Here is a 27,785-nt window from a genome sequence, read left to right as displayed (position 1 = left end):
GAGATTTTAATTATCATATGTATTTTTATGTATTTCACTGATTTAGTCTGTTCAGAAAGACAAATCTGATGCACTGAGGACAAACTGGGAATAACACATGAGCACACACGGACCGGGCAGTGCAGTAAAAAAAGATTGATGCCAAATATTGACTACATTTTCAACATTTGACTGCTACCAATATCTGGGTAAATATCGCTGACAAGTGAAATACCATCTCTATCTGTAATGGTTTCTTCTTCTCTACGCCTTTTAGAAAGTGCTTCCTGCAAAGAGCGACCTGTTTAACGCTGATTCCGACAGTGACAAAGACCCTCCCACAGACCTCCCACTCAAGAAGAAGAAGAAGCAGCATGTGGAAGAGCTGCCTCCGAAAGAGAAGAAGAAGAAGAAAAAGAAGGAGCGGCGCCAGGAGGACTTCAGACCGCTGCCTGCCCCAGAGACTGATGAGGAGGATGAACCTGCCACCACACCCCCCTCTTCTCCAAAGAAGAGACAGGCCCACTCTGATGAGGACCCCCAAGACCCTGTGCCAGCTAAGAAACACAAGAAGGACAAAGGCAAAGAGGTGCCCAAAGCCAAGCCCAAAGATGAGGAGGCCAAGAAGAAGAAAGGGAGGAAGGAGGTGAGGATGGACACCTCAGACGATGACACGGCTCCCATTGAGGAAGACATCAGCGAAAGCCCATCCGAAGCACCCACTGAGGTCACCACCTCGGAAGCACTCAGAACAGCCCAGAGCATTTACCTTGATGACAAGTTTAAAGAAAAGAAAGGCAAGTGGGAGGTGAAGCTGCAGGGCTTTAAAAACCTGATCCAGAAGAAGGATAGTAAAAAGCCTGATGCCTTGCCCAAAGAGAACAGCCTCCAGAAGCTCAAGAGCCTAACTTCTAAGGCCAAAGACGATCTGGCTCCACACTCCTCTGACTCCAGCGACAGCTCCACAGCCCACAGGAAGTCGAAGAGCAAAGATAGAGCCCTGGCCCCCTCCTCTGCCTCAGTTACACCCAGCACCAGGCCCAAGGAGGACAGGCCCAAGGAGGACAGGCCCAAGGAGGACAGGCCCAAGGAGGACAGGCCCAAGGAGGACAGGCCCAAGGAGGACAGGCCCAAGGAGGACAGGCCCAAGGAGGACAGGCCCAAGGAGGACAGGCCCAAGGAGGACAGGCCCAAGGAGGACAGGCCCAAGGAGGACAGGCCCAAGGAGGACAGGCCCAAGGAGGACAGGCCCAAGGAGGACACTCAAACACTGAAGGATGCCACTGGCAGCACCAATCTGTTTGAGAAGTTTCTGCTGAACTGTGAGGCCAAGGACCGAGCTCCACGGAGGCCTGCACCGCACCAGCTGCCCCCTGAGAAGAACGCCAGCAAGCCCTTCAAGGTACTGCACGCACTTTGTACTGCACTGTACTTGAGAATTTAGTGCAATTACTGTCATTCCAGAAAAAGCTTAATGTGTACACACACATTATTACACCCTCATCAAAAACAAACCTAGAGCTGTATTTAGCTTTATTTGATGGATCTTTGTTATGCAAGTTTGCTCTTTCTAACTCGCTTGAAGACCTGCAATTTTGAATTTCCCCATTTTGTGACGTTTTTTTAAGGCTATAAAACAAAATCAGAGCGTTTCTGCTGTCAAATCATTCAAATTCATTACAACTGCATATTTCTGTTGTTTTTTTTTTTTGTTTTTTTTCAGAATGTCGTAAAAAGCTGTTAACTTTAGTTGTTGGGTGTTAATTGAATACTACACATGAACAAAATTGTTGGTACCCATCGGTGAATGAAAGAAAAACTCACAATGGTCACAGAAATAACTTGAATTTGACAAAAGTAATAATAAATAAAAATTCTATGAAATTTAACCATTGAAAGCCAGACATTGCTTTTCAACCATGCTTCAACAGAATTATTTAAAAAAAATTTACTCATGAAACAGGCCTGGACAAAAATGATGGTATCCTTAACTTAATATTTAATTGGACAACCTTTTGAGGCAATCACTGCAATCAAACGATTCCTGTAACTGTCAATGAGACTTCTGCAGGTATTTTGGCCCACTCCTCATGAGCAAACTGCTCCAGTTGTCTCAGGTTGGAAGGGTGCCTTTTCCAGACGGCATGTTTCAGCTCCTTCCAAAGATGCTCAATAGGATTTAGGTCAGGGCTCATAGAAGGCCACTTTAGAATAGTCCAATGTTTTCCTCTTAGCCATTCTTGGGTGTTTTTAGCTGTGTGTTTTGGATCATTGTCCTGTTGTAAGACCCATGACCTGCGACTGAGACCAAGCTTTCTGACACTGGCCAGCACATTTCTCTCTAGAATCCCTTGATAGTCTTGAGATTTCATTGTACCTGAAAAAAATGCCCTGTGCCAGATGCAGCAAAGCAGCCCCAGAACATAACAGAGCCTCCTCCATGTTGCACAGTAGGGACAGTGTTCATTTTTCCATCTGTGAACATAGAGCTGATGTGCCTTGGCAAAAAGTTCCATTTTTGTCTCATTTGTCAATAGGACATTCTCTCAGAAGCTTTGTGGCTTGTCAACATGTAGTTTGGCAAATTCCAATCTGGCTTTTTTAATTATTTGTTTTAACAATGGTGTCCTTTTAAGCATTTGTTTTAACAATGGTGTCCTCCTTGGTCGTCTCCCATTAAGTCCACTTTGGCTCAAACAACAACGGATGGTGCGATCTGACACTGATGTGTAGCCCTATTTTTTGGCCCACTGACTGATTACATGATTGTAGACACCTGTGATGTTAATTAGTGGACACACCTTGGATTAACATGTCCCTTTGGTCACATTATTTTCAGTCTTTTCTAGGGGTACCATAATTTTTGTCCATGCCTGTTTCATGAGTTTATTTTCTTAAATAATTCTGTTGAAGCATGGTTGAAAAGCACTGTCTGACTTTCATTGGTTTAATTTCATAGAATTTTTATTTATTATTACTTTTGTCAGGTTCAAGTTATTTCTGTGACCATTATGAGTTTTTCTTTCATTAACCGATGGGTACCAACAATTTTGTCCACGTGTGTAATTCCCCCTACTGCCAGTAGATGGTGACCTAACCCAAGTTGCCAATATTGGAACTCACATCAGGAAACAAGGTGTCTTATGTCAGAAGATTAAGTTTTACTACAAGTTCTAGTTTAGTTCTTATGCAAAACAAGGGTATGTTTAAAGGCCAATAATAATACAAATAATGTATAATAATTGTTCTTTAATTCTCAGCAAATGTACGAATCTCACTATGCTAAAAGTAATGTCTTCTCTTTTATAAGAGGGTTCAAAAGAGCTAGGAGGACCTTATTGTCTCTCCTATTATCTGCTGTTGTTTGATTTTTGTGCTTGATATTCTTCAACACTAGTTAATCGGGAAAATTGAGAGGATCCCAAAGTCATCCAAGGAGTCTCCTGTGCAAAAAGCAGACGCTGAGAGAACTGATAAACTCAAGCAAACAGAGGGTAAGTTCTGCCAGTGTGCACAACTTAACATGTCCATGTATAAAACTGAGTTAGTTATACAAGAAACCCATAGTCTCTCTGTTCTTTGCTGCAGCGATCTGCAAAGCAAGCCAGAGTCATGGCTTCAGTTTGGACAGTGATGAGAGAGAGGGCGAGTTCAGCCCCAAAAATCGAGCTGGGGATGAGGCCCGAAGAGAGCGTACTGACGAGGGGCAGCGGTCAGGCTGGGACAGGCATAGTTCCACGGCCCGGCGGAGAGAGGACAGCGAGCCGAGGCTCTTCATGGCCTGTGAGGAGCCCCCGGAGGACCTGTCTGAGCCCAGTGACAAAACTGGTAGAAGCACACACATTTCACTGCCCTTACTGTGGGAAGTCCAAATACAATATAGTGTTTAAATGTTTTTATCAAGAGTCCTATATTATGCAAAATTGAATCATAAGCTTCCAGTTGTATTGGAATGTTGTAACCTCATGAAAAACATACCTCAAGGTGTTTTGTTTTATTCACACGTTTGAGTAATACATTATTAGGCTGTTTGCATTCCCAAAGTTCAAAATGCTGTTCCACCTTGTGATGTCATAAAGCTGTAGTTTTAAACAGCTGCTTTAAGCCTCAATTTAAATTATGTACTCTGCAATATGCTAGAATAATCTTATGGTGTTGCCTTAAAAAAAAAAAAAAAAAACATTTATTTGACCTTATGTTCAATTATGATTGCCACAGAAAGTCAAGAATATTTTCTGGTGTACAGAGGAGTGAAGAAGTTTCATTGATGCTAAAACTATACATTTAGCTTCAAAGTTTGGTAATTCCAAGGCTGGAAAATAATGAAATGATTCTAGTGAAGGTGTATGGATTTTAAAACATAGGGGAGCACTTACAGTATCACCACTCAGTTGCATCACAAGGTGGTTGAGTGTTTTGAGGTTGAGAGAATGTCACGAACAGAGTTTGGACAAAATAGTCCATGTCCATGTCTAAAAAGGTTTAAAAGTGTGTGTGTGTGTGTGTGTGTGTGTGTGTGTGTGTGGGTGTGTGTGTGTGTGTGTGTGTGTATGTGTGTATGTGTGTATGTATGACTAATTAGATGCACTCCATATTAAAAAGCCTATAGGCTGGGGTGGTCACAGTGAGGAACACAGCGTAAATATGCAGGGTTTGTGTGTTTAAACATATGTGTGAATGAAACGAAACACAACTCTAGGTGTGTTTTTGATGAGGATATATTTTGTAATTTGTATAATACAGGCCCTTTAAAGAGACTAGTTGTCATTGACTTGTGGGTTCTGTGCAGAGAAGACCCAAGCCACACTAAGTTTGGGGATGGATCTGAACCTAGACTGGATGACATTAGAGGATTTCCAGAGGCATTTGAATGGAGACGATGAGGTTCTGAGTGGACCTCCTCTATCTCCCAGTGAGTACCTGTACTTCCCCCGAGTACACGTCTAACACCTATTTGTGCTGCTCTCCCAAACCACTTTTCAGTTCAAAGTGCGTTATTCTCTAAGTAAAAGAAGCAATTTGTGAAGAAAAGTTGAAAAATATGTTGAAAATTACAGGTAATAAGATTACATCTCGCTAGGGAGAATTCTACCCAAAAGTTTGGCACAATTTACACAAAAGAAATCCAATCCTTTAAACACTTTTTTTAAATTAAGGAGTTTTTTTGTAATTTTATTTGTCAAATAATTGTTATTGTGTAGGTAACAGTTATGGAATTACCTAGTTTGATGTCATAATTTCCAAATAGCAAAATCTTAAATGCAATTGTCTTATCTGTGTTTTACTGAAATGAGTAGTCTAATCTGTCATAGACACTTAAAGCTGTGAAAAGCTTGTGTTTTCTTTAGCTTTTTAGATTATGAAGCAAAAAGTAACTCCAAAAACATCCACCCCAAGTAGCAAAACCAAATGTTTGTTGGCTGACTCCCTGCCCCTGTTGTTATCATAGGTGAGCTGCGAGATGCTGTAAAGAGTGGAGATTACCTGGCTGTAAAACTAGCTCTGAACTCTAAAGAAGATTACAATCTGGACCAAGAGGTGTGTCTTCTGCTTTGAATCTTTTGGGCCATAAGGCTTACCAGACTGTACTTTGATACTTCATCCACCTGTTGCACTGGGGCCTGTTGCTAGAAGCCGGTTGAACGTACTCAGAGTTGTGGACTTCTGAGTTGATAAAACCCAACCAATGAAAAATGAGTCACTTTAGTTTTACTGTCTCTGTCCACTCTTAGTGAAACCATGAACCACTGACAACTGCTGCACCAACAGAGATCAGGCAGGGACTGACAGGGACCAGCCAATAGGAGTCAGGGTTGAGGGAGAGAGGGGGGCTATCTCAGGGGTACAAGTGGTGGTGATGATATAAAAAAAATAGAAGCTTTTTTTTTGGGCTCTTAATTTGCTCAAACTTAACCTGACGTTACCCCAAACTCAAACTAAACTGGCTTCTAGTAACAAGCCTCTGGTGATGGGGGGGGGGGGGGGGTCGGGGGCACCTATGGTACTAGGCACTTGCCCACTCTGAGGAGTGAATGAAATGCAAACAAGTTCATGAATATACACTTGTGGGTTTTTTTGTGTTACTGCGGTCATGTTTTCGAGTGAAACTTCTTTAATTGCCATTAAAAGACATTCCTGTTGGTGCAGATTTGACTGTAGCTCGCACCTTGGCTGCCCCAGAGTGTGTGTGACTGATGTTGACTCAAGTTTACCGAAATGTTGCGTTTGCGCACATACGTGTGCATGTGTGTGTGCACATGTGTATGCACATGCACAAGCCTCTAATACACAGAAGCTTCACCACAATTTCAACTTAAAAACATTGTAGATCTTACGTTTGTAGACTTCTCGTCTTCTCAGCCTCATCAGCATTGAAGCAGCCTTTTCAGCAACACATACAGGTAAGAAACAGCTCCTCTCCAAAAACACTTAGATGATTGGTGTATTATATATATACATATATATAAAAACTTTTAAAACTGCTATTAAAGCATTTAACATTTAAAACTGGTATTAAAGCTATCTCCACTGATCATAGATGATGATTCATTTCATATAAATCTACATCTGATGAATATGACAGAGTGCAGTATTAATTCAAACATATTGTTCTTTGCAGTGAAAAAAGAGGAAACTGACTTTTGACAAGAGGAATCACCTATTGAAGCAGGTACATACTGACTTCTCCCAACTTCTCAAATGGACACCAGTGCTTTAGTCTGACCATATTGTTTAAACCATGCTATGAACACTTAACATACATTAAGGTCGGTGTTGTCTTCTGCTCATATAACTTAATCTTAAAAAACCCTCTTCAGTTAGCTAAAGCAGTTGTGAGAAGATTGTCATAATACAATAAAAGCATTACTCTTGTGGAAACGGTCACGTGGTGGTTTTTGGATTGGAGATTGGAGGTGTTCTTGATTGGAGTTGTCTGTATGAGCTTGGAAATTAGGTGGGGCTTTGCCAAGGTGCTGTTGCATTGCACACCTTAGTCATTTGCACCACTAGATGGCAACTAATTGAGTTGCGCTGATAACTCTTAACTAGTTTTACATCTACTTCTTTTGCAGGGATGTGCAATTAATCTGAAGAACCATGAGAGGCACCACCACGTCACAGCTAAATCTACTATGACCAAGGATGTAATTGAATCTTCAGAACATTGTCACAACACTAGTGAGTCATTGAGCAAACCAAGTCTAAGAAGGAAAAGCTATACAAATGTGAAAGATGCTGACCAGCGACTGAGGCCCAAGAAGAACGCAACAGCCTCAGCAGCAACCCGGGCACATCTGCAATCCGGCACAAACGATGTGGGCTGTGCTTTACATGATCCTAAGGCATCCCAGATTAGCCTAACACTTGGAAAAATCCACAACAAAGGAGATGGTCAACATCTCTTCATGGCTTCCAAAAGTGGCGAAGGGGAAAACAAACCAAAGAGACAGTCCAATCATAAAACCAGCCTTACATTTTCTAATAAACATGAATTATCGGAGCATGAGCAGTTGGACAAGACTGTGAATGGCAGCATCTGTTGTCCTGTGTGTCCGAGGTTTCTCACAGGAGAGTCTGAAGAGATTCTCCACATGATGAAACAAGACCGTATCTCAAAGCACATCCAGAAGGATGCGTTAATCTGCAAATATGGCAAGGCCCTATCAGCCAAACACCACCACAACAAGTCTCACTTTCCATATGTAGCACAATCAATGCGAGAACTTGGGAGGTTTGTTTTAGCTGTGAATGAACTAGATGGCAGTGTGCAGTGTTTGCAGGATATATTTCTCCCAGTCAGGTTTGAATTGGCTGTAGAAGGTGCTAAAAAAACAATAGGTTTTGACATGTCTTCCAGCACATGTAAAAACTCTTCACATTTATCAAAGTTGGGATCCTCTTTAAAAGGAGCTGCTGAAATGGCTCTTAAAGAAGATCACATGCAGGACTTTGAATCGAAACATGACATCCAAACCTTCATTGATCTTCTGGATGCCAAATGGACCACAGCCTTTTCTCCCTGCACAGCAGCACCTTTGCCAGAGGAGCCTCAAGAGGTGGTGGACACATCCACTGTGACTGCAGACCTGGTCAAACTCCATCTGTTCATCTCAAAGGAGGAGGAGGAGGCCAGGAAAGACATCCTGCACCATCCCACTTTGTCCACATGGAAGAAACTTAGTGAAGCCACTTTAGCAGATGTGTGCCTCTTCAACCGAATTCGGGTGGGAAATGTTGGCCGACTGCTCTTGGAAACTTATACTTGTAAGAAGAGCACAGGGCAGTTTGTTCCTTCTGCTGATCAAATCCGGAAAAGCACCAAGTTAGAGCTGGAAATGGGTGAGCAGTTGACCAGACTGGAATTAGAAGGGCAGTTTGGGAGGAGCATGCTTGTTGTACTAACCCAGCATGTGTCATCATTAATCGATTTGCTCATTGACTGTCGAGATGAAGTGGGCGTGTCACAGAGTAACTTGTACCTGTTTGCACGCACCGAAGGCCCATCTTTTATCAGAGGCCTGGACTGTCTCCGGAGGGCAGCTGTGGAGTGTGGTGTGTCTAACCCAGAAGCACTGCTCTGTCCCTCTTTGAGACAGCAGATTGCAGCCAGCTGGCAGCTCCTCAGTTTGTGTGACAGTGATCTGGGCCAAGTGTCCAAGCTGCTGGGAAGATGTAGCCAAGAGTGTAGTCAGTTACCTCAAAACACATCCCTATTGGAGGAGCTATGCAAGCAGCTGCTCCAGATGAACCGGGTCCTGCCCTCAAGCAACATAGCCTCTCCGAAAGAGGGTAAGTAGTGCAATTGATGGCATGTTAAGTCTAGTCATCAGTTAATATTTTTTTGATAATGTAGATTTCATAAATCAATGCCATCTAAAATTTAATTTAAACAAGCTATGGTCTCAACTGTCAACACAAAAATGTTTAGACAATAACATTCTACCATTGTGGATTTAACATTTTAAAAATATGATTATGTGTTTTAGGAGCCCAATCAAAAAGTGCTGTGAAGAGACGACCTTGGAGTGAACAGGAGCAGGCAGCTGTGAAGCGCTTTATGTCTGAGTTCATCACTAAAATGAAGGTTCCTGGTAAAAAAGAATGTAATGCATGTTTAGCAGCTGAGCCAGACCTTTGCAGAAGGTCTTGGACTGACATCAAAAACTTTGTTCACAATACTCTCCAAACACTAAAGAGGAGGCAGAACCAGCCAGAGAAAGCCAAGCCTGAGAAGAGTGCAGTCAAGCCGAAGAGACCGAAGACTGTGAGCCAAAGCTCCAGGAAACAGTTAGAATTCAATAACAACATCCAGCCTCATCTGGAGGAGTCTGAAGCAGCACCATCACATTCACATGGGACTGAACAGTCAATGCTTTTCCCTGCAGACCTGCCATATGTATCCTTTTGTTCAGCCAACTCTGATATGGGCTACAACAGCCCCACATGTAGCTTCTCTTCACTCAGTGTTTTAGATACACAAGTGGTTCCTACATATACTCAACTGGGCCCAGTAAACACAGCAATGCATCCACTGTACTCAACCGAGAGCAGATATCTGACACCTCTGTCCCTGTCAAACTCACACACTCCAGCCAGTGTAGCCCTGCCTTTTGTGGACCTTCCGGTCGATACAGAGCCTCCTGTATCTCCTGCTCTCACCTCCCACAACTGTCCCTCTACATCAATGCCCCCAACCTATACAACATTAAGCACAGCCATTTTCCCTCCCTATTCCTCAATGACTGACAGAAATGACTTTGCACCACTCGATCATTCAAGTGCCTTTTTTACCACTACTCCCCTAACACCAATCACTTGCTCCCAGGTGGTTCCTAGTGAAGAGGGAATTTCAGCTTCATCTGAACATCTAAAGTCTCTAGTTTACTCTCAGCATTCAAGTGTGCATAAAAGAAACCCAGGGCAAGCAAAGGAGGAGGAGTCGGACTCCATGAGGAGGCAGCTAGCAGACTTTGCACTGGTGAAAGTGACTGGGAAAAGGGAGCCTGAACAGCACAGAGTTTGTGTGATGGAGCCATGCACACAAACTCTACACAATGAGTGGGACCCCCCAGTCTACATGTCTCTGTAAATGTCTTTTCTGTGACAAAACTTGAAAGTACAACTGTAGTATTACAGTATTTTCATAGAAACGCAAACTGCCAGTAAGTGCTGAGTGTTTAGACAAGAGATCCCGTAATATTCAATGAGGTTTAACTGTGGCAAACTGTGCTTCCATAAAATATTGTCCATCTGATGTAATCACTTAAAATGACTGCACCAAGGACATTTCAATGCACTTTTCCGAACACCTCTATTTGACAGAACTTTCACAGCCCTGAGTGCAAGTGTAGTGTTCTGCTGTAGCCTCTTGCCAGTTGTTTGTAATAGGTGGTTGTCTTTCTTTCCAAGAACATAAATATGAACTGTATTTGTATCCCTTTTGATGCTGTTGTTTATCTATGTGTCACTGTTTCTAAAGGCTTTAGTAAAGTCGCTGGTTAAATCACAGTTAAGTGTACTGATTTGCTCTTATTCTTAGTTACCAGTGGGAGTAAAGGTGAGAAAGAGAAGGATCCCTTAAATCTGCTGGTATTGGTATTGCGTTGTTTACACATTTCTATACATTTGACTACACTCCTGTTTACACAATCCGGTCATTTTGAACAGTTGTGTATGTATTGTTCTTCATAGTCAATATTATGTACATATGAAATTTATTTGATATGTTTGTGATTGTTTTGGGGGTTGTTATATTAACCATTTCTGTATTGTTATTCTCTCAGTGCTGTTAGGACTGGTTCACTTTTTTTTTTTTTAAACCTGCTTCAGTTGAGATGCTAGGGTAAGCCAGGGTACTATGGCGAGAGTGTGCACTTTAAAGTGAATTAAACTTATTACTTTTTCTGAAAAAAAATGCCCACAATTTAATAAATGCAATGCAACATTTACGATAGGGCTGGGTGATCTGGCAAAAAATTAATATCACAATTTTGTCTAAGCTAGATCATTTACATTTTGTCATAATTCATACACACTTTTTATTTACCCCCTTAAAGGACCTATATTAGGCAAAATTGACTCTTGTGACAAGCCATGTTAAAACGTACTTGGAGTTGTGTTTTGTTTCATTCACACACGTTTGAATCATCCTTTATTATTTGTCTACAAAGTGCAAAATTCTCTTTGTGATGTCGTGAAGGCGTTTTTAAGTTAACAGCTACCTTTTACCTTGAATTGAGGAAAGACTGGTAATTCCAGGTCTCAAATTATCCAAATGATTCTAATGAAGGTGTATGGAGTTTAAAAACATAGTAGTGCACTTCCTGACATGACATCACAGAGTGTAACACAATTCTGAGTATGTATTTGATGAGGAAACAACATTATAACAGATCAGAAAATGGCGTAATGTGGGCTCTTTAAAGGCGATAGGAAAATACAGTAATCTGCTTCTAAAAGTTCACACTTCTCTCTGACTGGGTAAGTCTAACAGAGGCTAACCAATAGAAGCGTGAGGGAAAGTGTTTGAGCAGACAACTGCATAAAATAGACACAGTGAATCACGATATGATGAAAACATGAACTGGTCTTTATGAAGAAAAAGAATCCTAGCAAACTGTATTTATATGATGACAGATTAAAGCTGTGAATCATGAGTTGCATCTTTTACATGTGCATTTTTAAATATGAACAACAAATACCAAATCTTCAGTTAAATCTCACTTCTCCATTCTGCTGTTGTCCCAGATAAATTCTTCTATTAGTCGACTAATACAGATTTTGGTTGACTAAGACATTATCAACCGATTACTCGACTGAAGGCCTATAGACCTTGTACATTCAAGGAAAATTAATAAGCCTTCACCAGAAAAGTTACTTGGTGCACCTTTACAAGTCCATAATAATGTGGCTGTAATTAAATCCAATACTAGTGAAATGCCATCATTCATAAATGCTAATGTTTGCTGGTGTTGTGGTAGGATGGAAGTGGCATGTCTCTGAGCATGCTGGCTGCAGCTGGTGGACAAGACGACATCCTGAGGCTGCTCATAAGGAAAGGAGTGAAAGTGAACGGACGCCAGAAAAACGGCACCACTGCGCTCATGCATGCAGCTGAGAAGGTACTTGCGCTCCTCACTCTGTAGTGATGTCACAATACAAACATTTCTGACTCGATTTTGGAATAGACTCGATACTCGATGATAATAATAACAATAATAAAAGCACTCTTTTATTTTCCCATGTGGTCTTATTGATATTGATACTTCGCAGCTGATAGAGCTTCTGACAGCAATGGCTACAGCCTATTATTAGAATGTAATCTAATCTTTATTGTAACACAATCTAACCAGAAAGAGCTGACTTAGTTGGAACTAACATGTAAGGTTATTTGTATGGATGGGGCAATATGTGATAATATCGCTAATCATGATCAAAAAGATCTGCATTTAATAGTTTGTGGCAATTTTTAAATAATCGTGATTGTCGCACAAGATTATAATCGCCTTTATGGAACCAGACTGCCTTGTGTTTCCAGTTTCAATTCAATGTTTAGATGTTAGTTCTGGTGTTTGCCTACAAGGGGTCCTCTATCGTAGAAATGAAACTTGTTAGCCTTTGTGCCTATTCTGAATTGTTGGGGATGGTTCTTCACTTCAGTCATAGTCATGCTAATGTGAAGGCAGTGGATCTGGATCCGATGACGCCACACATTTATAACCTCCACTCAAGAAGATGAAGTCTGATGTGTGGAATTATTATGGCTTTGAAAAACAAGACCAACAAGGCGATGAGCTAACAATATGCAGAGCCTGTTGAAAAATAGTTGTAGCTCCGAAGGCAAAGACAAGCAACTTGCATGCACATTTGCAAGACAACCATCTTGCATTATTTGACAATCTTGAGCTGAAAATATCCATCATAAGTAACATACCATGTGAAATAAACTATTGACTATAGTTTATGTTAGTTTGGGTTTGTATGAACAATGGTATATGTTTGTGTTGAGTTTGCTATCGCTGGGATAGCGCTGGCTAAATAGCATTTTGCACAGCTTATGGCTGCAATGCCAGCATATCCTTTATCATATCCTTTTTCTGGGCACTTTCTCAGGTTTGTTTATGTGTTGTTTTATTTTTTTTAAGTCAAGAGTTATACACTGTGTTCCAAATTATTATGGAGATTATATTTTTCTCTCATCATTGTCATTTATATTGACTATTTTTCCAAAATTGTCAATAGAAATGTCTTATAAACTTTAGTACAATTCAAATGTTATTTAACAAATCTCCCAATGATAACAGTATTTTTTCAAAAATAAAAACTTAAAATGCACTGTTCCAAATTATTATGCACAACAGAGTTTCAAACCATCTTATTGTTTTAAAGAACTGAAAATGGTCATTTGTTTATTTTTCAGTTAGATGCATTAGCGTATTAGTGAAATGAAAAGCTGTTTCAATCAAAACATCTTAGGTCAAGTTACATTTTAACATAGGATCTATTATTTGATAGGAGCTTCACAATTCTTGCATCCATTGAACTTGTGAGTTTGTGGAGAGTTTCTGCTTGAATTTCTTTGCAGGATGTCAAACTAGCCTCCCAGAGCTGCTGTTTGGATGTGAACTGCCTCCCACCCTCATAGATCTTTTGCATGAGGGTGCTCCAAAGGTTCTCAATAGGGTTGAGATCAGAGGAGGATGGGGGCCACACCATGAGTCTCTCTTCTTTTATGCCCATAGCAGCCAATGATGCAGAGGTATTCATTGCAGCATGAAATGGTGCATTGTCATGCATGAAGATGATTTTGCTATGGAAAAAGCACGGTTCTTCTTTTTGTACCATGGAAGAACGTGGTCAGTCAGAAACTCCACATACTTTACAGAGGTCATTTTCACACCGTAAAGGGACCAACGAGCTCTTTCCCCATGATTCTGGCCCAAAACATGACTTCGCCACCTCCTTGCTGATGTCGCAGCCTTCATGTATTTTTGGGTCCACTGGAGCCGTTTTTGCTTGTGAGCATCGGTTAAGGGTAGAAGGTTTATGCCTAACTGCAAGCCTCTGGAGGATTCCACACCTTTATGTTTGTGGGAGTCCAGAGGCAGCAGCAGATTTAGATAAAATATGTTTGCTGCTTTGTAATGGCGTTTTAACAGCTGCTATCTTGTTCTGTTGTATTTGTCTGGTAGAAACTTTCCTCATTGTGCGTTTATCTGCACGAATCCGTGTGTGCTCTGAATCAGCTACAAATCCCTTAAATGTATAATGATCAAGTTTTCGTGAACTTTCTAAGGTTTTCATAACATGTCCAAGCTACTCAACAATTTCATGCTTTTTGGCACTAGAGAGATCCTTTTTTTTCCCATATTACTTGAAAATGGTGATCTGCTTAATGTGGAATGTCCTTCTTAAGTAGTTTTTCCTTTAGTTGGACCTGGCAAACTAATTAGCACAGGTGTCTGAGATTGATTTCACTCATCCAAAGAGCCCTGAGACACAATACCATTCATGAGTTTCACTGGAAAACAAAAAATGTTACCTTTATGACACTTAAACACAATTGCATAATAATTTGAAATGCGGTGTATAATTGTTGTTGTCATTTTTAATTTCACTTGCAGCAAAAAACAATAAAAAGGTGATTGCTCAGACAAATTGTAAGGTCATTGATGTTTTTACTTTGATTTAATAATTATCATGATAATATTGTTCATTTTGGTCAAAATAACCGTGAATCTAAATTTTAATATCATCCAATACTTAATTGTTGTGCTGTTTCGTGCATAAAATTAGTCACAAGCTACCCAGCTACTATTAGCTAAGCTAACAGCTTTTCAGTTAGTCACTCTCACATTTTTGGAGACAATTTAACAAACATCAACCAGAACCATAAATGTGCACATTGATCACAGGCTCCTGAAAATGTGTTGTTTAAATCCATTTTATATTTTGTCTTGAGTTTTCAGATGATTAAAACATTTTGGCAGTGTTTACTAATGTATGCATAGTGTCTCTATAGTAACTGCTGAACTTTCTACTATAAAGATACATGTTGAACACCCCCAGCGTGATGTCACTGTAAAGTATCAATATTTGTTTAAACCCTCAATCGTTTAGGTAGGTTCATGGTCCATAGGTGTATACGTGTTCTGATACAGCACAAGCTTAGCTCATTCTAAAGAAAGGTTCATTTTTGTCCAATGGATGTGACTTTTTTTTAGTATCAATACCTGGTCAAATCAGTATCTAGTTTGGATACTAGCTAGTATCAATTCGTATCTGATTTTCAATACTAGACATTTCTAGTTTGGTGGCATATAAGAAACATATATCATAGTTTTACATCAGTGTCTAGAAAAAATATTTAATAAATAAATCTGTGTTCATCCGTAAGTACATACAACATTAACTTTTTTGTTCTTGTAGAATTTTCTGACCACAGTGGCCATCTTGCTGGAGGCGGGGGCATATGTCAATGCTCAGACATTAGGAGGAGAGACTGCACTGATGAAGGTAAGCATGCCTATATAGGTCTTATCTTTTGCCAGGTCAATAATGCTTTGCCAGGTCAATAATGTATTTCATAAAGTGTATGTGGACAGTGATATTTTTCTGAATGTCTGTCATTTTGTAATACTCAACATAATACTGGGTGTACCTCTTAAATAGGGCTGGGTATCATTAAGAAGTTGCTGATACAATTCATACATAGGCCATGATATGATATGCATCTTGATACAGTGCACTTTCGACTTGTTACAATTCGATAAAATATGTAGGCAAGGCAAGTTTATTTGTATTGAACAATTCACACACAAAGTAATTCAAAGTGCTTTACAGAATAAGAAAGACATTAAAATCACACAAATCAAAACATAAATGATCACAAATAATCATCAGAAAATTAACATTAAAACAGACGAAAAAAGAGAAGGGTGCAGAATCAATATGCAGAGCTAAACAGAACTGTTTTGAGCCTGGATTTAAACATTGTCAAAGTAGAGGCCTGTCTCACATCTTCAGGAAGATTGTTCCAGGTTTTAGCTGTATAAAAGTGAAACACTGATTTCCCATGTTTAGTCCTGACTCTGGGCACCAGCAGGAGGCCGGTCCCTGAAGTCCTCAGAGTGCGAGATGGTTCGTATGGCACTAACATGTGGGAGATGTACTTTAGTGTCCAGGCAATGTAGAGACTTGTACACAAGCAGAGCTGCTTTAAAGTCTATTCTCTGCGCTACAGGAAGCCAGTGCAGAGACCTGAGCACAGGACTTATGTGCTCGTACTTCCTGGTTCTAGTCAGAACTTGAGCAGCAGCGTTTTGGATGTACTGCAGCTGTCTTAACACTCGTTTGGAGAGGCCACTGAGCAGACTGTTACAGTAGTCTAACCTACTGGAGACAAATGCATGGATAAGTCTCTCCAAGTCTAGTTTTGACAGTATACCTTTGAATTTTACAATGTTTTTAGATAAAAGCTGCATTTGTTATTGATTTGATGTGGCTATTAAAGTTCAAGCCTGAGTCCATTATTACCCTTAGATTTCCACCCTGGTTTGAAGCTTTTAGAGCGAGAGACTGGAGGTGACTGCTGACACTTTCTCTATGTTTCTGTGGACCAAAGACCATGACTTCAGTCTTGTCTGAATTATATATTTCAAATCGATTTGGTTCAGTAAAAAATAAGGGCTCTGGGCCCTTCCTTATTGATCAACCCAAATTTCACAAAAAAACAAATAAATAAATGTTGCATTTATCTTCCATTTCTTGAAGATAATGAATTGAAAACAAAGTGCATTTGTTTAATGCATGTCACTATCTAGAAGAATACATAAAATGCTTATTCATCCTTAGCTTATATAAACTCAATATTTACTTGTACAAAGCAGTAGCATGCAGTTACTTTTATGGGTAGGCAAGCAGACTTGGGGTGTAAGTCAATATTTAGTCGATAACCTTAGTATATTTATTTTTACTGTCATATTAAATGCGTAAAGAGCCATTTGGAAGCCTAGACCTACATAGTTTATTAATATTTGTATTTAACACCCTGTTTTTACAAAGAGGACTACTCAGTAGACTATTTGTTTCTTCACAAATTTGTCCTACTCCTACACCTCATTTATGCAGTTCAGCTTTTAGCACTATTGTTATCTATGTAATTATCATTATGCATCTAGAAACCATATTAGTGATGTATGACAGCTCTACAAGTGTGCAATACTTACTACACAAAATGTACATTCATGAACAACAATGCACTACTCAGACAGGTGCACTGCTCAGACAGGTGCAAACATCCCCTTAAACACAGTCCTGTGTTAGAACAGCACACTCACACTCACAGATTCAAATCAAAGCCATGTCTTTCTTGAAGAAACTGTTATCGTCTCCTGCTGCACATGTACACTTGGATCTGGACATGGATCTGTAAGATGGGTTTATGCAGCACTGTTTGAGACGGCTATGATCCTCCGTAAGTCTTTAAAACAACTGACTGGCTCATGGATTTATTAAAATAGCTGGATAGGGTATTGCTTAGAGCTGTCTTGAGTTGAATTAGTGGCCACTCATTGGGACTACAACAAAAAAATCCCTCCTGCCAAGAAAATATTTTTCTCATCGAGCGCAACGTGATTAAAAACTGCTCGAGTTCGGCTGACAGGGCACCTACAGCTTACACAAAGGTCAAATTTGGTCACAATTTGTACCTATTTTCAGATCATACATTTTTTCTCAGCTCAAAATCTGTTGTCTTAAAAACACTTTTTAATCATTAGCTTTGGCTACATTAGAGAGGTCACGTGGTACGACATGTATGAGCATGTGAGCAATGTGAATGAGCCGAGCTGTCATGAACGAGCCGAGCTGTCATGAACGAGCCGCAGGTTTAGAACATGGTTCAGAAGCGCCCTGAAAGCATAAAGATTATAATTTATTATTTATTTATTTATTATTCCTTTGCCAACTTTGCGCGACAAGAGTAAGTGCAGCAGCCACAAAGTCTCATGGCGAGTAGTACCTTAAGACTAACATAGCGACATGTGCCATTGAGCACGGCCTAATAACTTCATTGGGCAGTCATGTTTAGGCCCCGGGGCTTGGACTGGCTCTACAATTGTAAAAGCACATGTTGAGTGTGTGACGTGGCACAGCCTCGATAACACATTAAAACAAAACAAGTTAACCGTGTTTGCTGCGTCGTGTTCTCTTCCCAGTGGCCTGTAGTTTGTAAAGGACACTGACTTCAGTGGGATTATTTTGATATAATTTGTAACTATTTAATTATACTTTTGATGCGCAATGATTTTAGATTGTATTGGACAAGCAATGCTTGCCTTGATTGCCCTGGCTGCATGCCACTGGTACAAAGGGACATTACCGTTTAACAGCTCGAAAAGCTCACAAGATTACCACTATATCATGTGATACTAAAAGCCTTTGTTAAACCACTACTGGTACGAAGTTAATATGAAATACGCCCATTTTAATAATCAAAACAGTGAATATGTGAAATATATTGCATAAATTAGTTTTCTTCCTCTAAACAAGCAACAAAATTGTCACGCTGTCACATCTGGTAGAATGTACACAAAAATACACTTGGTTATATATCAATACAGCGGCCCATGATATTGACACTGTATCATCAAATCATACAATATATCGATATTTCAATATTTTTGCGCACCCCTATTTTTAAAAGCTCTATATTATGCAAATTTGACTCTTGAGCTATTAACTATATTATAATGTTGTTGTCTCAAAAACATACCTGGAGTTGTGTTTAAGTTTCATTCACATATGTTTGAGTAATCCTGGAATTTACACCTAGAGTTGCAGCAACACTTAACGCATGCAAATGTGTATATTTTAAAAGCGTTAATTTCCACCAGAGGCATCACAGCCGCTCCTGCAAGGCTAGCCTCTGTATATTCTCATGTCTGAACACCAAATTGTTTTGTACTGCTTACATATTAATTGTTGGTCAGATGAATTACGTTTTAAAACTATACTAGTCATTCCTCAGCTATTGGATACAACGCTTATTGTTTACGCGGCTGTAGTGGTTTTAGAGAATGAATTTTAAAAAGGCATCAGAAGTTTCCGTTTTCCTGTCTTTCCCCTGTTGAGCCTGAATACGTTCTTTGACTGTGAAATATTGGAACGTCGACGTAATTTTAGTGGTACATGTGGTGTAATTAAGCCCCTTGGATGCGCATATGAGATTGCTGGTGTAGAGTGTCCGACCTGTTAAAATGAAAAGCGATTCCTGCTGCGCTTTCATACTGTTACTGCTTTGGTGTAAACTGGAGATCGTTTCCAAAGCTCAAAATGCTCCATTCCACCTTGTGATGTAATTTTGTGGTAGTTTTACAGTTATGCACTATTTTTAACCTCAATTAAACTCAACAACTCTGCAATACACTTGAATAATTCTACTACTTTAAAAAAAAGTTTTACCTTTTTGTTCAGTTGCAAAGGCCACAGAAAGTAGAAATGTAGTTTCAAATTTTGGCAATTCCAAGGCTGAAATTATTCAAAGAATTCTACTGAGGACATGTGGAGTTTAAAAACACACGTTTCTTGTATCGCCACTCAATGACATCACAAGGTGGAAAGCAGTGTTTTCAGTTTGATAGGCCCTTTAAAGGTCCTATATTACACAAAATCTACTCTGGTAAACTTTAAGCGATAATATAATGTTACCTCATCAAAAACATATCCAGTTTTTTTCCAGAGTTTTGTTTTGTTTCATTAGTACCTGTTTGCGCAACACTACATTATTAAGCTTTCTACATCCCCCAGCTCAAAATGCTGTGTTCCACCTTATGATGTCATGAAGCTGCATCAAGTTAACATCTACCTTTTACCTTTAATTCAGGAAAGATTGGTTTCCAGGGTTGAAATTATCCAAATGATTCTAGTGAACGTGTCTGGAGTTTAAAAACACAATGAAGCAGATCTTTTATTACAACTTAATGGCATCACAAGATGGAAAACATACAAATATTCAGGCTTTGTGTGTTAAACATGTGTGAATGAAGAAAACACAACTCCAGGTATGTTTTTGATGAGGATACAAAATTATAATGTAGAACAGAAAATTGCGTTATATGGGCCCTTTAAACAAATACAATTGTAAACTCTAAAATGTAGACTTTCCTACAAAATGTGTTTTAACAATTGTTTTTAGCAGGCCATGCTAAGCTACAGTCCACACTAAAGAGCATAGCAGTCAGTCCTCTGTCCACTGTTCTCATTCAGGCCTGTAAGAGGGGAAATCTTGACGTGGTGCGCCTCCTACTGGAATATGGAGCAGACTGCAACATCATGTCCAAACACGGGAAAAACACTGCCATGTACTTCGCCAAACTGGGCAACAACCTGATGGTGTGCGACCTCATCAAGGACCACACCAGCATGTAAGTAGTGACAACACAAGGCCTCAAGTTCAGTGTATTCATCAAAGGCTCGTGGGTTAGCATCTTATTCTTAAAGAGGGTGTATTATGTAAAATCTTTTATTAAAAAAAACCCATTATTGATGCCTCATAAAAAAACATCCCTGAAGAGCTTTTAGATGTCATCTAGGCATGTTTGAGTATGTTACTGATCTCTCCTGGGCCTTATTCAAACCCTCCTTTATGGTTAGCTGTAAGATTCTGTGCAATGCTCAGCCCACAAGCCTATGTCAACCCTACTCCCACACGACATTTCTGCAGAAACAAATAAAAGCAGGACACAAAACTGTACAAAGCAACTTGACCAACATTTTGCAATGTAGGCGATGCACGCTGATTGTGTTGTGATAGTGCTTTGAAGGAGGAGTGATTTAATGCAAGGAGCAAAGGGAGGGGACATTATGATGATTATGAAACTTAAAAACGGAATAATACGTTGTTCTGGGAATATAGCATTTTCGAAACAATTAAAGGTAACACGGTGATCTAAATTGTTATGTTTTACCAGTAAAATACCCCCTTTTTAAAGATGGAGGGCATTCTATTACTGTACACTGTATTACTCTGATTAAAGTGCAAATGATGGGTTGGACTACTCATTCCACTTTTGTAGAATTTTGTTTTTTTTAGAAATTTTGTTCAAAGTTTGATCAAAGCAGGGACAGATCTTTGGATTCAGTCAAAAAAGTAGGAAAAAATATTAATGAATATTTGATGATTTTACAGCTGTTTTTGTAAGACATTTATGTCTTCAGTGTTTTAAGTAGTGTTCCAATACAGTAGCAAAAATTGGGGATTGTCCCTCCTCTTTGTCCTGCAGTCCAGGTATCACAGTGCAGTTCCTGACAAAAGTCTTATCGCTTATCCATTTTGTAGAAACAAAAGCTTATAACCTTTAAATTAATTGATTGGTCTTAGAAATGTCTCATATGAAAGCTAAAACCCTCCCAAATTATGCTCAATATACTAAAATAAATTTGCTTCACTGAAGAAAGATTGATCATTTAATGAACACAGAAAGGTCAGGTTTTGGCAAGACAAAAGTTTTGTCGCCTACAGAAAATTGATAAAATAATTTACTTCAAATACAAAAATATGTTGCATAACGTCAGTGAATTAAGTAGTGGTGCTGTGAGATCCATATTTAATATCTTGTATGACTTCCATGAGCTTGAGGGACTGCATCCATGCGGTTCGACAATGATTCATACAATTTGTTGATGAAGTCATCAGGAATAGCAAAGAAAGCAGTCTTACATCCCTCTCAGAGTTCATCATGATTCTTTGGTTTTGCCTTCCATGCTTCCTCTTTCATTCTACCCCAGACATGCTCAATGATGTTCATGTCTGGTGACTGGGCTGGCCAGTCCTGGAGCACCTTGATCTTCTTCGCCTTGAGGAACTTTGATGTAGAGATAGAAGTATGTGATGGGGCACCATCCTGATGCAAAATTTGACCCCTTTTATGGTTGGTAATGTAAGAGGTAGCTAATATTTCTTGATATTTTTGCCTTCCACCCTGCAAATGTCTCGCACACCCCATACTGGATGTAACCCCAGACCATGATTTTTTCGCCACCAAACTTAACTGTTTTCTGGGTGAATCTTGGATCCATGCGGGCTCCAGTAGGTCTCCTGCAATATTTGCGGCGGCTGTGATGTAATTCAACCGAGGATTCATCCACCTTCTGCAACTTTTCCAGTGTCCATCCTTTTAGCAGGCTGTGGGCCTTGCCAATGCCACACGTTTTTTTTTATTGCCTTTTGTTTAGTGCTGGTTTCTGTGCACTGATTTGACCATGGAGGCCATTTCGAGACAGAATTCTACAAACTGTTCTGGTTGACACAGGGACTTGAGGTGACCAGGCCTGGTGGAGCTCTGCTGCAGTGGAAAATGGGCTGGCCTTGGATTTTGAAATCAACAAACGGTCCTCCCAAGCAGTTGTCTTGCGGGGTCTGCCAGACCTGGGCTTGTCAAAAACATCTCCAGTCTTTTCAGATCTTTTTCTTTTTCTTTGTACTTGATGCTGAGACACATTGAAGGTGTCAGCCACCTCAGCAGTGGATCTGATCTTCAGCCTCTTGATAATTAATGCTTTGGTCTCAGAGTGGATCTTAGGCATGTTGTCAGAGGTCAAGTTGCAGTTGATGTGAAGGTCTGGTGTGCTGGGGTTCTTTTTATACACACCCACTAATTGATTGATCAGTAACTGATCACAGGTGAGGCTGTAATCTAGGATTGGGTGCATCATATGACAAAAATCTGACCTTTCTGTGTTCATTAAATGATCAATCTTTCTTCAGTGAAGCAAATTTATTTTAGTATATTGAGCATAATTTGGGAGGGTTTTAGCTTTCATGTGAGACATTTCTAAAACCAATTGATTAATTTAAAGTCAGGTTATAAGCTTTTGTTTCTACAAAATGGATAAGTGACAAGACTTTTGTTAGGGACTGTAGTGTTCAGGGGGAGCTAGGTGAACTTAATAGCTCTGTTGTTTCGGTTGGTGATGAAATGGGCCACATTTACTGTCACATTTGAAAATTAATAATGCACAATCATGGATTTTTCAACTAGTAACCAATAATTTGTCATCAATAACTGATAAAGTAAAATCGATAATAAATGTAAAACTTTTTTTTATTTGTTTGTTTTTTGGTTCATAGGCCTAAATGTGACTAAATATGCCATATACCATACTGGACTCAAAGTCACATTTAGCACACATAGTTTCGCCAGGGGTGTGACTTATACTCAGATGCAATTTATATGTGAAATTATTAAAATATATAATTTCACATCTTCGTTATTGTCACACTGACAACCACATGAGGGCACTCTAGGCTTGTGTAGCAGTATGGCAGCCATCTATTTCCGTTTCATCTATTTCCGAAGCATACAAAGTTATTCAGAAACGGCACCGAGGATGAAGAATTTAATGGCTTTAATGATTTGGAGTGAGATTGAGAGTAAACTTGTTAGCTTGTTATTTATGCTTTAGTTAACTGTTAATACAGTGAGGCAAATAAGTATTTGAACACTCTGTGATTTTGCAAGTTCTCCCACTTAGAAATCATGGAGGGGTTTGATATTTTCATTTTAGGTGCATGTCCACTGTGAGACATAATCTAAAAAAAAAAATCTGGAAATCACACTCTATGATTTTTTTTTTAAATAATTTATTTGTATGTTACTGCAGCAAATAAGTATTTGGACACCTGTCTATCAGCTAGAATTCTGACCCTCAAAGACCTGTTAGTCCACCTTTAAAAAGTCCACCTCCACTCCACTTATTATCCTAAATTAGAAGCACCTGTTTGAGGTCGCTAGCTGCATAAAGACACCTGTCCACCCCATACAATCAGTAAGACTCCAACTACTAACATGGCCAAAGACCAAAGAACTGTCCAAATGCACAAGAGACAAAATTGTAGTCTTCCACAAGCCTGGAAAGGGCTACAGGGCAATTGCCAAGCAGCTTGGTGAAAAAAGATCCACTGTTTGAGCAATTGTTAGAAAATGGAAGAAGCTAAACATGACTGTCAATCTCCCTCGGACTGGGGCTCCATGCAAGATCTCACCTCGTGGGGTCTCAATGATCCTAAGAAAGGGGAGGAATCAACCAAGAACTACACGGGAGGAGCTGGTCAATGACCTGAAAGAGCTGGGACCACCGTTTCCAAGGTTATTGTTAGTAATACACTAAGACGTCATGGTCCAGAGGAGTCATGGGAGAAAGTCATGTGGTCAAATGAGACCAAAATAGAACTTCTTGGTCTTAATTCCACTCGCCGTGTTTGGAGGAAGAACAATGATGAGTACCATCCAAAGAACACCATCCCTACTGTGAAGCATGGGGGTGGTAGCATCATTCTTTGGGGATGTTTTTTCCTGCACATGGGACAGGACGACTGCACTGTATTAAGGAGAGGATGACCGGGGCCATGTATTGCGAGATTTTGGGGAAGAAACTCCTTCCCTCAGTTAGAGCATTGAAGATGGGTCGTGGCTGGGTCTTCCAACATGACAATGACCCGAAACACACAGCCAGTATAACCAAGGAGTGGCTGCATAAGAAGCATATCAAGGTTCTGGAGAGGCCTAGCCAGTCTCCAGACCTAAACCCAATAGAAAATCTTTGGAGGAAGCTTAAACTCCATGTTTCCCAGCGACAGCCCAGAAACCTGACTGATCTAGAGAAGATCTGTGTGGAGGAGTGGGCCAAAATCCCTCCTGCAGTGTGTGCAAACCTGCTGAAAAACTACAGGAAACGTTTGACCTCTGTAATTGCAAACAAAGGCTACTATATCAAATATTAACATAGATTTTTTTCAGGTGTTCAGATATTTATTGCATCAGTAACATACAAGTAAATTATTTAAAAAATCCTACAATGTGATTTCCAGATTTTTTTTGATTATGTCTCTCACAGTGGACATGCACCTAAGATGAAAATTTCAGACCCCTCCATGATTTCTAAGTGGGAGAACTTGCAAAATCACAGGGTGTTCAAATACTTATTTGCCTCACTGTATCTTACATTAACATACCAGACACATATTCAGTTCCCTGTCTATGCTTCATGTAGCTGAATAAATATGTGTTATGTAACAGTTGATTATACATGTTACAGTTTACTTGTTTGACCAATAGCTGGCACTGGTGTGTTTTTAATCCCTGTAAGAAAATGTATTTAACTCGTTTTCTTCTATACATTTCATATATAATTTCCCATTATTTATTTCCCCTTCATTTAGAAGACCATAGGTTCAGCCTTTTATGCTAATGCAAAGTCTGACCCAACAGAGCACTATTTAAGAAACAATTGAGTAAAATTAAAAAAAGTAAAATATAAAATTTTTGGTATGTGGTATGTATATTTTCCGTTCGTTCATATGCAATTTTGTGTGTATATGATATATGAGCCAGAGCTTATGTTATATTTTATGTGTTTGTTAGTTCTACAGTGTGAACTGTGATGAAGAAGTAAGACCACAGTAAACATCAGTGAAAAGAACTCTCGTGTTTGTAGACAAGCCGGCATATGTTACGTTAGCGTAGTGTATATGACGTATGTAATGCTTTTTATAGGCTTACATTAATTCTCCTTGCACCATTGTAAATGTGTCGTATTTTTCTTATTATTGACCCTCAGGCTTTCCTTTAAAAAAAATAAAAAGTCTCATTTACAACCTTAAGGACACAAATGTTTTTGTTTTTTGGACTAAATACAAAGATCTATTGCCACTCTAATCAAAAATCATTTTTAGAAAAATTAATTTATATTTAACCCTTCAAATGCCAGTTTGAAAACTTTATTTCACATGTAGTTTAAAAATGACCTCTAAAATTGAAACGTCTTCCAGAAAACTAAAGCCGGATTGTAACGGGGTACATTCTTATCTGTGTCCTAGGAAGTTTCAACTTTGTCTAAAACTTGACATTTTTTTATTAAAAAAAAAAAGTCAGGAAAAAAGTTAGCTACTCCATCCAAGGGCTTTATAACAAAGGAAATCAAGAAAGGTAAATTATTACTTTAAAAATGTGCCTTTATTTTTTAAATTTCTTTGGGATTACAATGAAACAAACATCATTTTATTGATAGCTGGTTTTATTTATGTTAAATTTGTCATTTTTGCCTTTTTTTTTTTTTTTTGGAAATTTAAACTTTTGTATCAGTGAATGTGGGGTGCAAAAAATGTGTGTTTTCCCCATTATATATAATGGGGCCTATATAAGGGAAAAGGTTGTATTCAGTGAAAAATGCCAAAATGAACAAATTTAACTTTCCTTAAAAATAAAACCACTCATACCTGAATCTTTGAATATATTTCCATTATTACAGTTTACAGTAGAGTTTTCTCAAGGCTTCATTATAACCAACTAGAAGGACACCCCAGAAGTGATTTTAAACTGATGCTACACAAAAATTTAAAATGCCACAAATTTTAGAAAAAGTTTAAACTTTCTAGGATACATAAATGTTCCCCATTATACCCTGGCTTAAGTTTTCTGGAAGATATTTCCGTTGTAGAGGCAATTCTTATACAACAGTAGCTCAGTTGGTAGAGTGTTTGTCCACTGAGCCAAACGGTGGTGGTTTGAATCACGTGCTCGACATAAACACCACTGGTAGAGTGGCTAGAGCCACTGGCCCACAGGTTGGCAGTGCAATTCCAGCTCCCACAGATTAACCCACCTTACCCCCAGTGTCTGCGTACACTGGTGTATGAGTGTGTGTGTGACTAGGTGAGTGGTTCCTTGATGTAAAGCGCTTTGAAGGTGGAAAAGCATTATATAAAAATATAAGCGTTTACAGTTACCATTTACTATGTGAAATTAAAGTTTTCGATTTGGCAATTAAGGGGTTAAAAACCTGATGATTTTTATAAATTTTACATTTTTATTAGAGCAGGGATCGATTGATGGGTTGGATTTTGTCCAAAAAGTCTGAACAAATATTAATCTATGATGATTTTACAGTTATTTCTGTAAGTGTACATTTAGTCTTCTCAACCAGGTGCAACAACCGTGGAATAAACACCATGCTAAACTCCATTCACAATAAAGCGATGAGTCGACATGGTATTTTGTAGCTTTAATGTGGACTCCTTTACCATGACATGGAGTGAAAACTGTAGTCAAAAAATTTAAAATATTCAGTTTACATGAATTATTGAACATTACAACCATCACCTCCATGCAGTCCCCATTAGCAGTAACCATTGCCACTTCACATTTCTACATTACAATCATCATGCCCCCTTTAACCAAAATTTAAAAAATTGCACAGAATAAACATTGATTTATAAACATAAGCTACTGTATTACGAATTACAGTAACTTACGACATTGATTCATCAGCCCTTAACAGTAGATGCAACTGGATTCTCCCTCTAGCTGCAAGCCATGTGTCTTCCCTCTTTCTAGTGGGCTAACATAACAGGAAGTGATGCGCCTGACTTTGTATAAACTTTATCGTCAACCAAACCAATACAACACTGAAGAGATAATTTAATGAATATTAATCAAGACAGTACATTTATGTCCTTAGGGTCTTAAGTATGATTTTCCTTATCTGATGCTTAACAAAAAACTTCAACAAAAACTCTTTACCATTAACTGAATTGAAATAATAACTAAGTTTGTGGCAAAATAGATGAAAATATCCATTGGGAAGCCTGAGGGTAAATAATATGCTTCAGATAAGCCATAATCTATCTGTGGGTTTCATATCTGTGGGTTTGTGCAACACAGAGGGAAAGGGACAGGTCCTGCAGCCCCATGGCTGCTCCTTTAACACGAGATGGATTCTGCAGCCCAAACCATGGATCTGTAAGA

General features: G+C 39.2%; 1 protein-coding gene and 1 long non-coding RNA gene across 4 annotated transcripts in view; one reads left to right on the top strand and one right to left on the bottom strand.

The window, feature by feature from the left end:
- LOC129457312 (uncharacterized) overlaps nt 1–22,112 on the bottom strand; it is a 348,575-nt gene extending 326,463 nt beyond the window's left edge. Inside the window, exon 1 of the long non-coding RNA XR_008649187.1 lies at nt 21,980–22,112. This is a non-coding gene — a long non-coding RNA (uncharacterized LOC129457312). The remainder of the gene's footprint in view (nt 1–21,979) is intronic.
- Nucleotides 1–27,785, top strand: part of mphosph8 (M-phase phosphoprotein 8) — a 44,505-nt gene that overhangs the window by 6,499 nt on the left and 10,221 nt on the right. Inside the window, exons 3-10 of one of the 3 annotated variants that reach the window (XM_033987593.2) lie at nt 257–1,381; nt 3,377–3,473; nt 3,568–3,807; nt 4,769–4,891; nt 5,429–5,517; nt 11,961–12,101; nt 15,409–15,495; nt 20,248–20,405. In XM_033987593.2, coding sequence (XP_033843484.1) covers nt 257–1,381; nt 3,377–3,473; nt 3,568–3,807; nt 4,769–4,891; nt 5,429–5,517; nt 11,961–12,101; nt 15,409–15,495; nt 20,248–20,405 — 2,060 coding nt within the window. Of the gene's footprint in view, nt 1–256; nt 1,382–3,376; nt 3,474–3,567; nt 3,808–4,768; nt 4,892–5,428; nt 5,518–6,496; nt 6,650–7,052; nt 8,770–8,966; nt 11,640–11,960; nt 12,102–15,408; nt 15,496–20,247; nt 20,406–27,785 lie in introns of those variants that run through there. The other 2 variants (XM_055230733.1, XM_055230734.1) reach the window with 2 other exon arrangements.

This window comes from Periophthalmus magnuspinnatus, chromosome 21 (assembly GCF_009829125.3).
Source record: "Periophthalmus magnuspinnatus isolate fPerMag1 chromosome 21, fPerMag1.2.pri, whole genome shotgun sequence".
Classification (NCBI taxonomy): Eukaryota; Metazoa; Chordata; class Actinopteri; order Gobiiformes; family Gobiidae; genus Periophthalmus; species Periophthalmus magnuspinnatus.
Note: the sequence above shows the minus strand (reverse complement) of the source record. Positions and strands in the feature narration are given on the sequence as shown.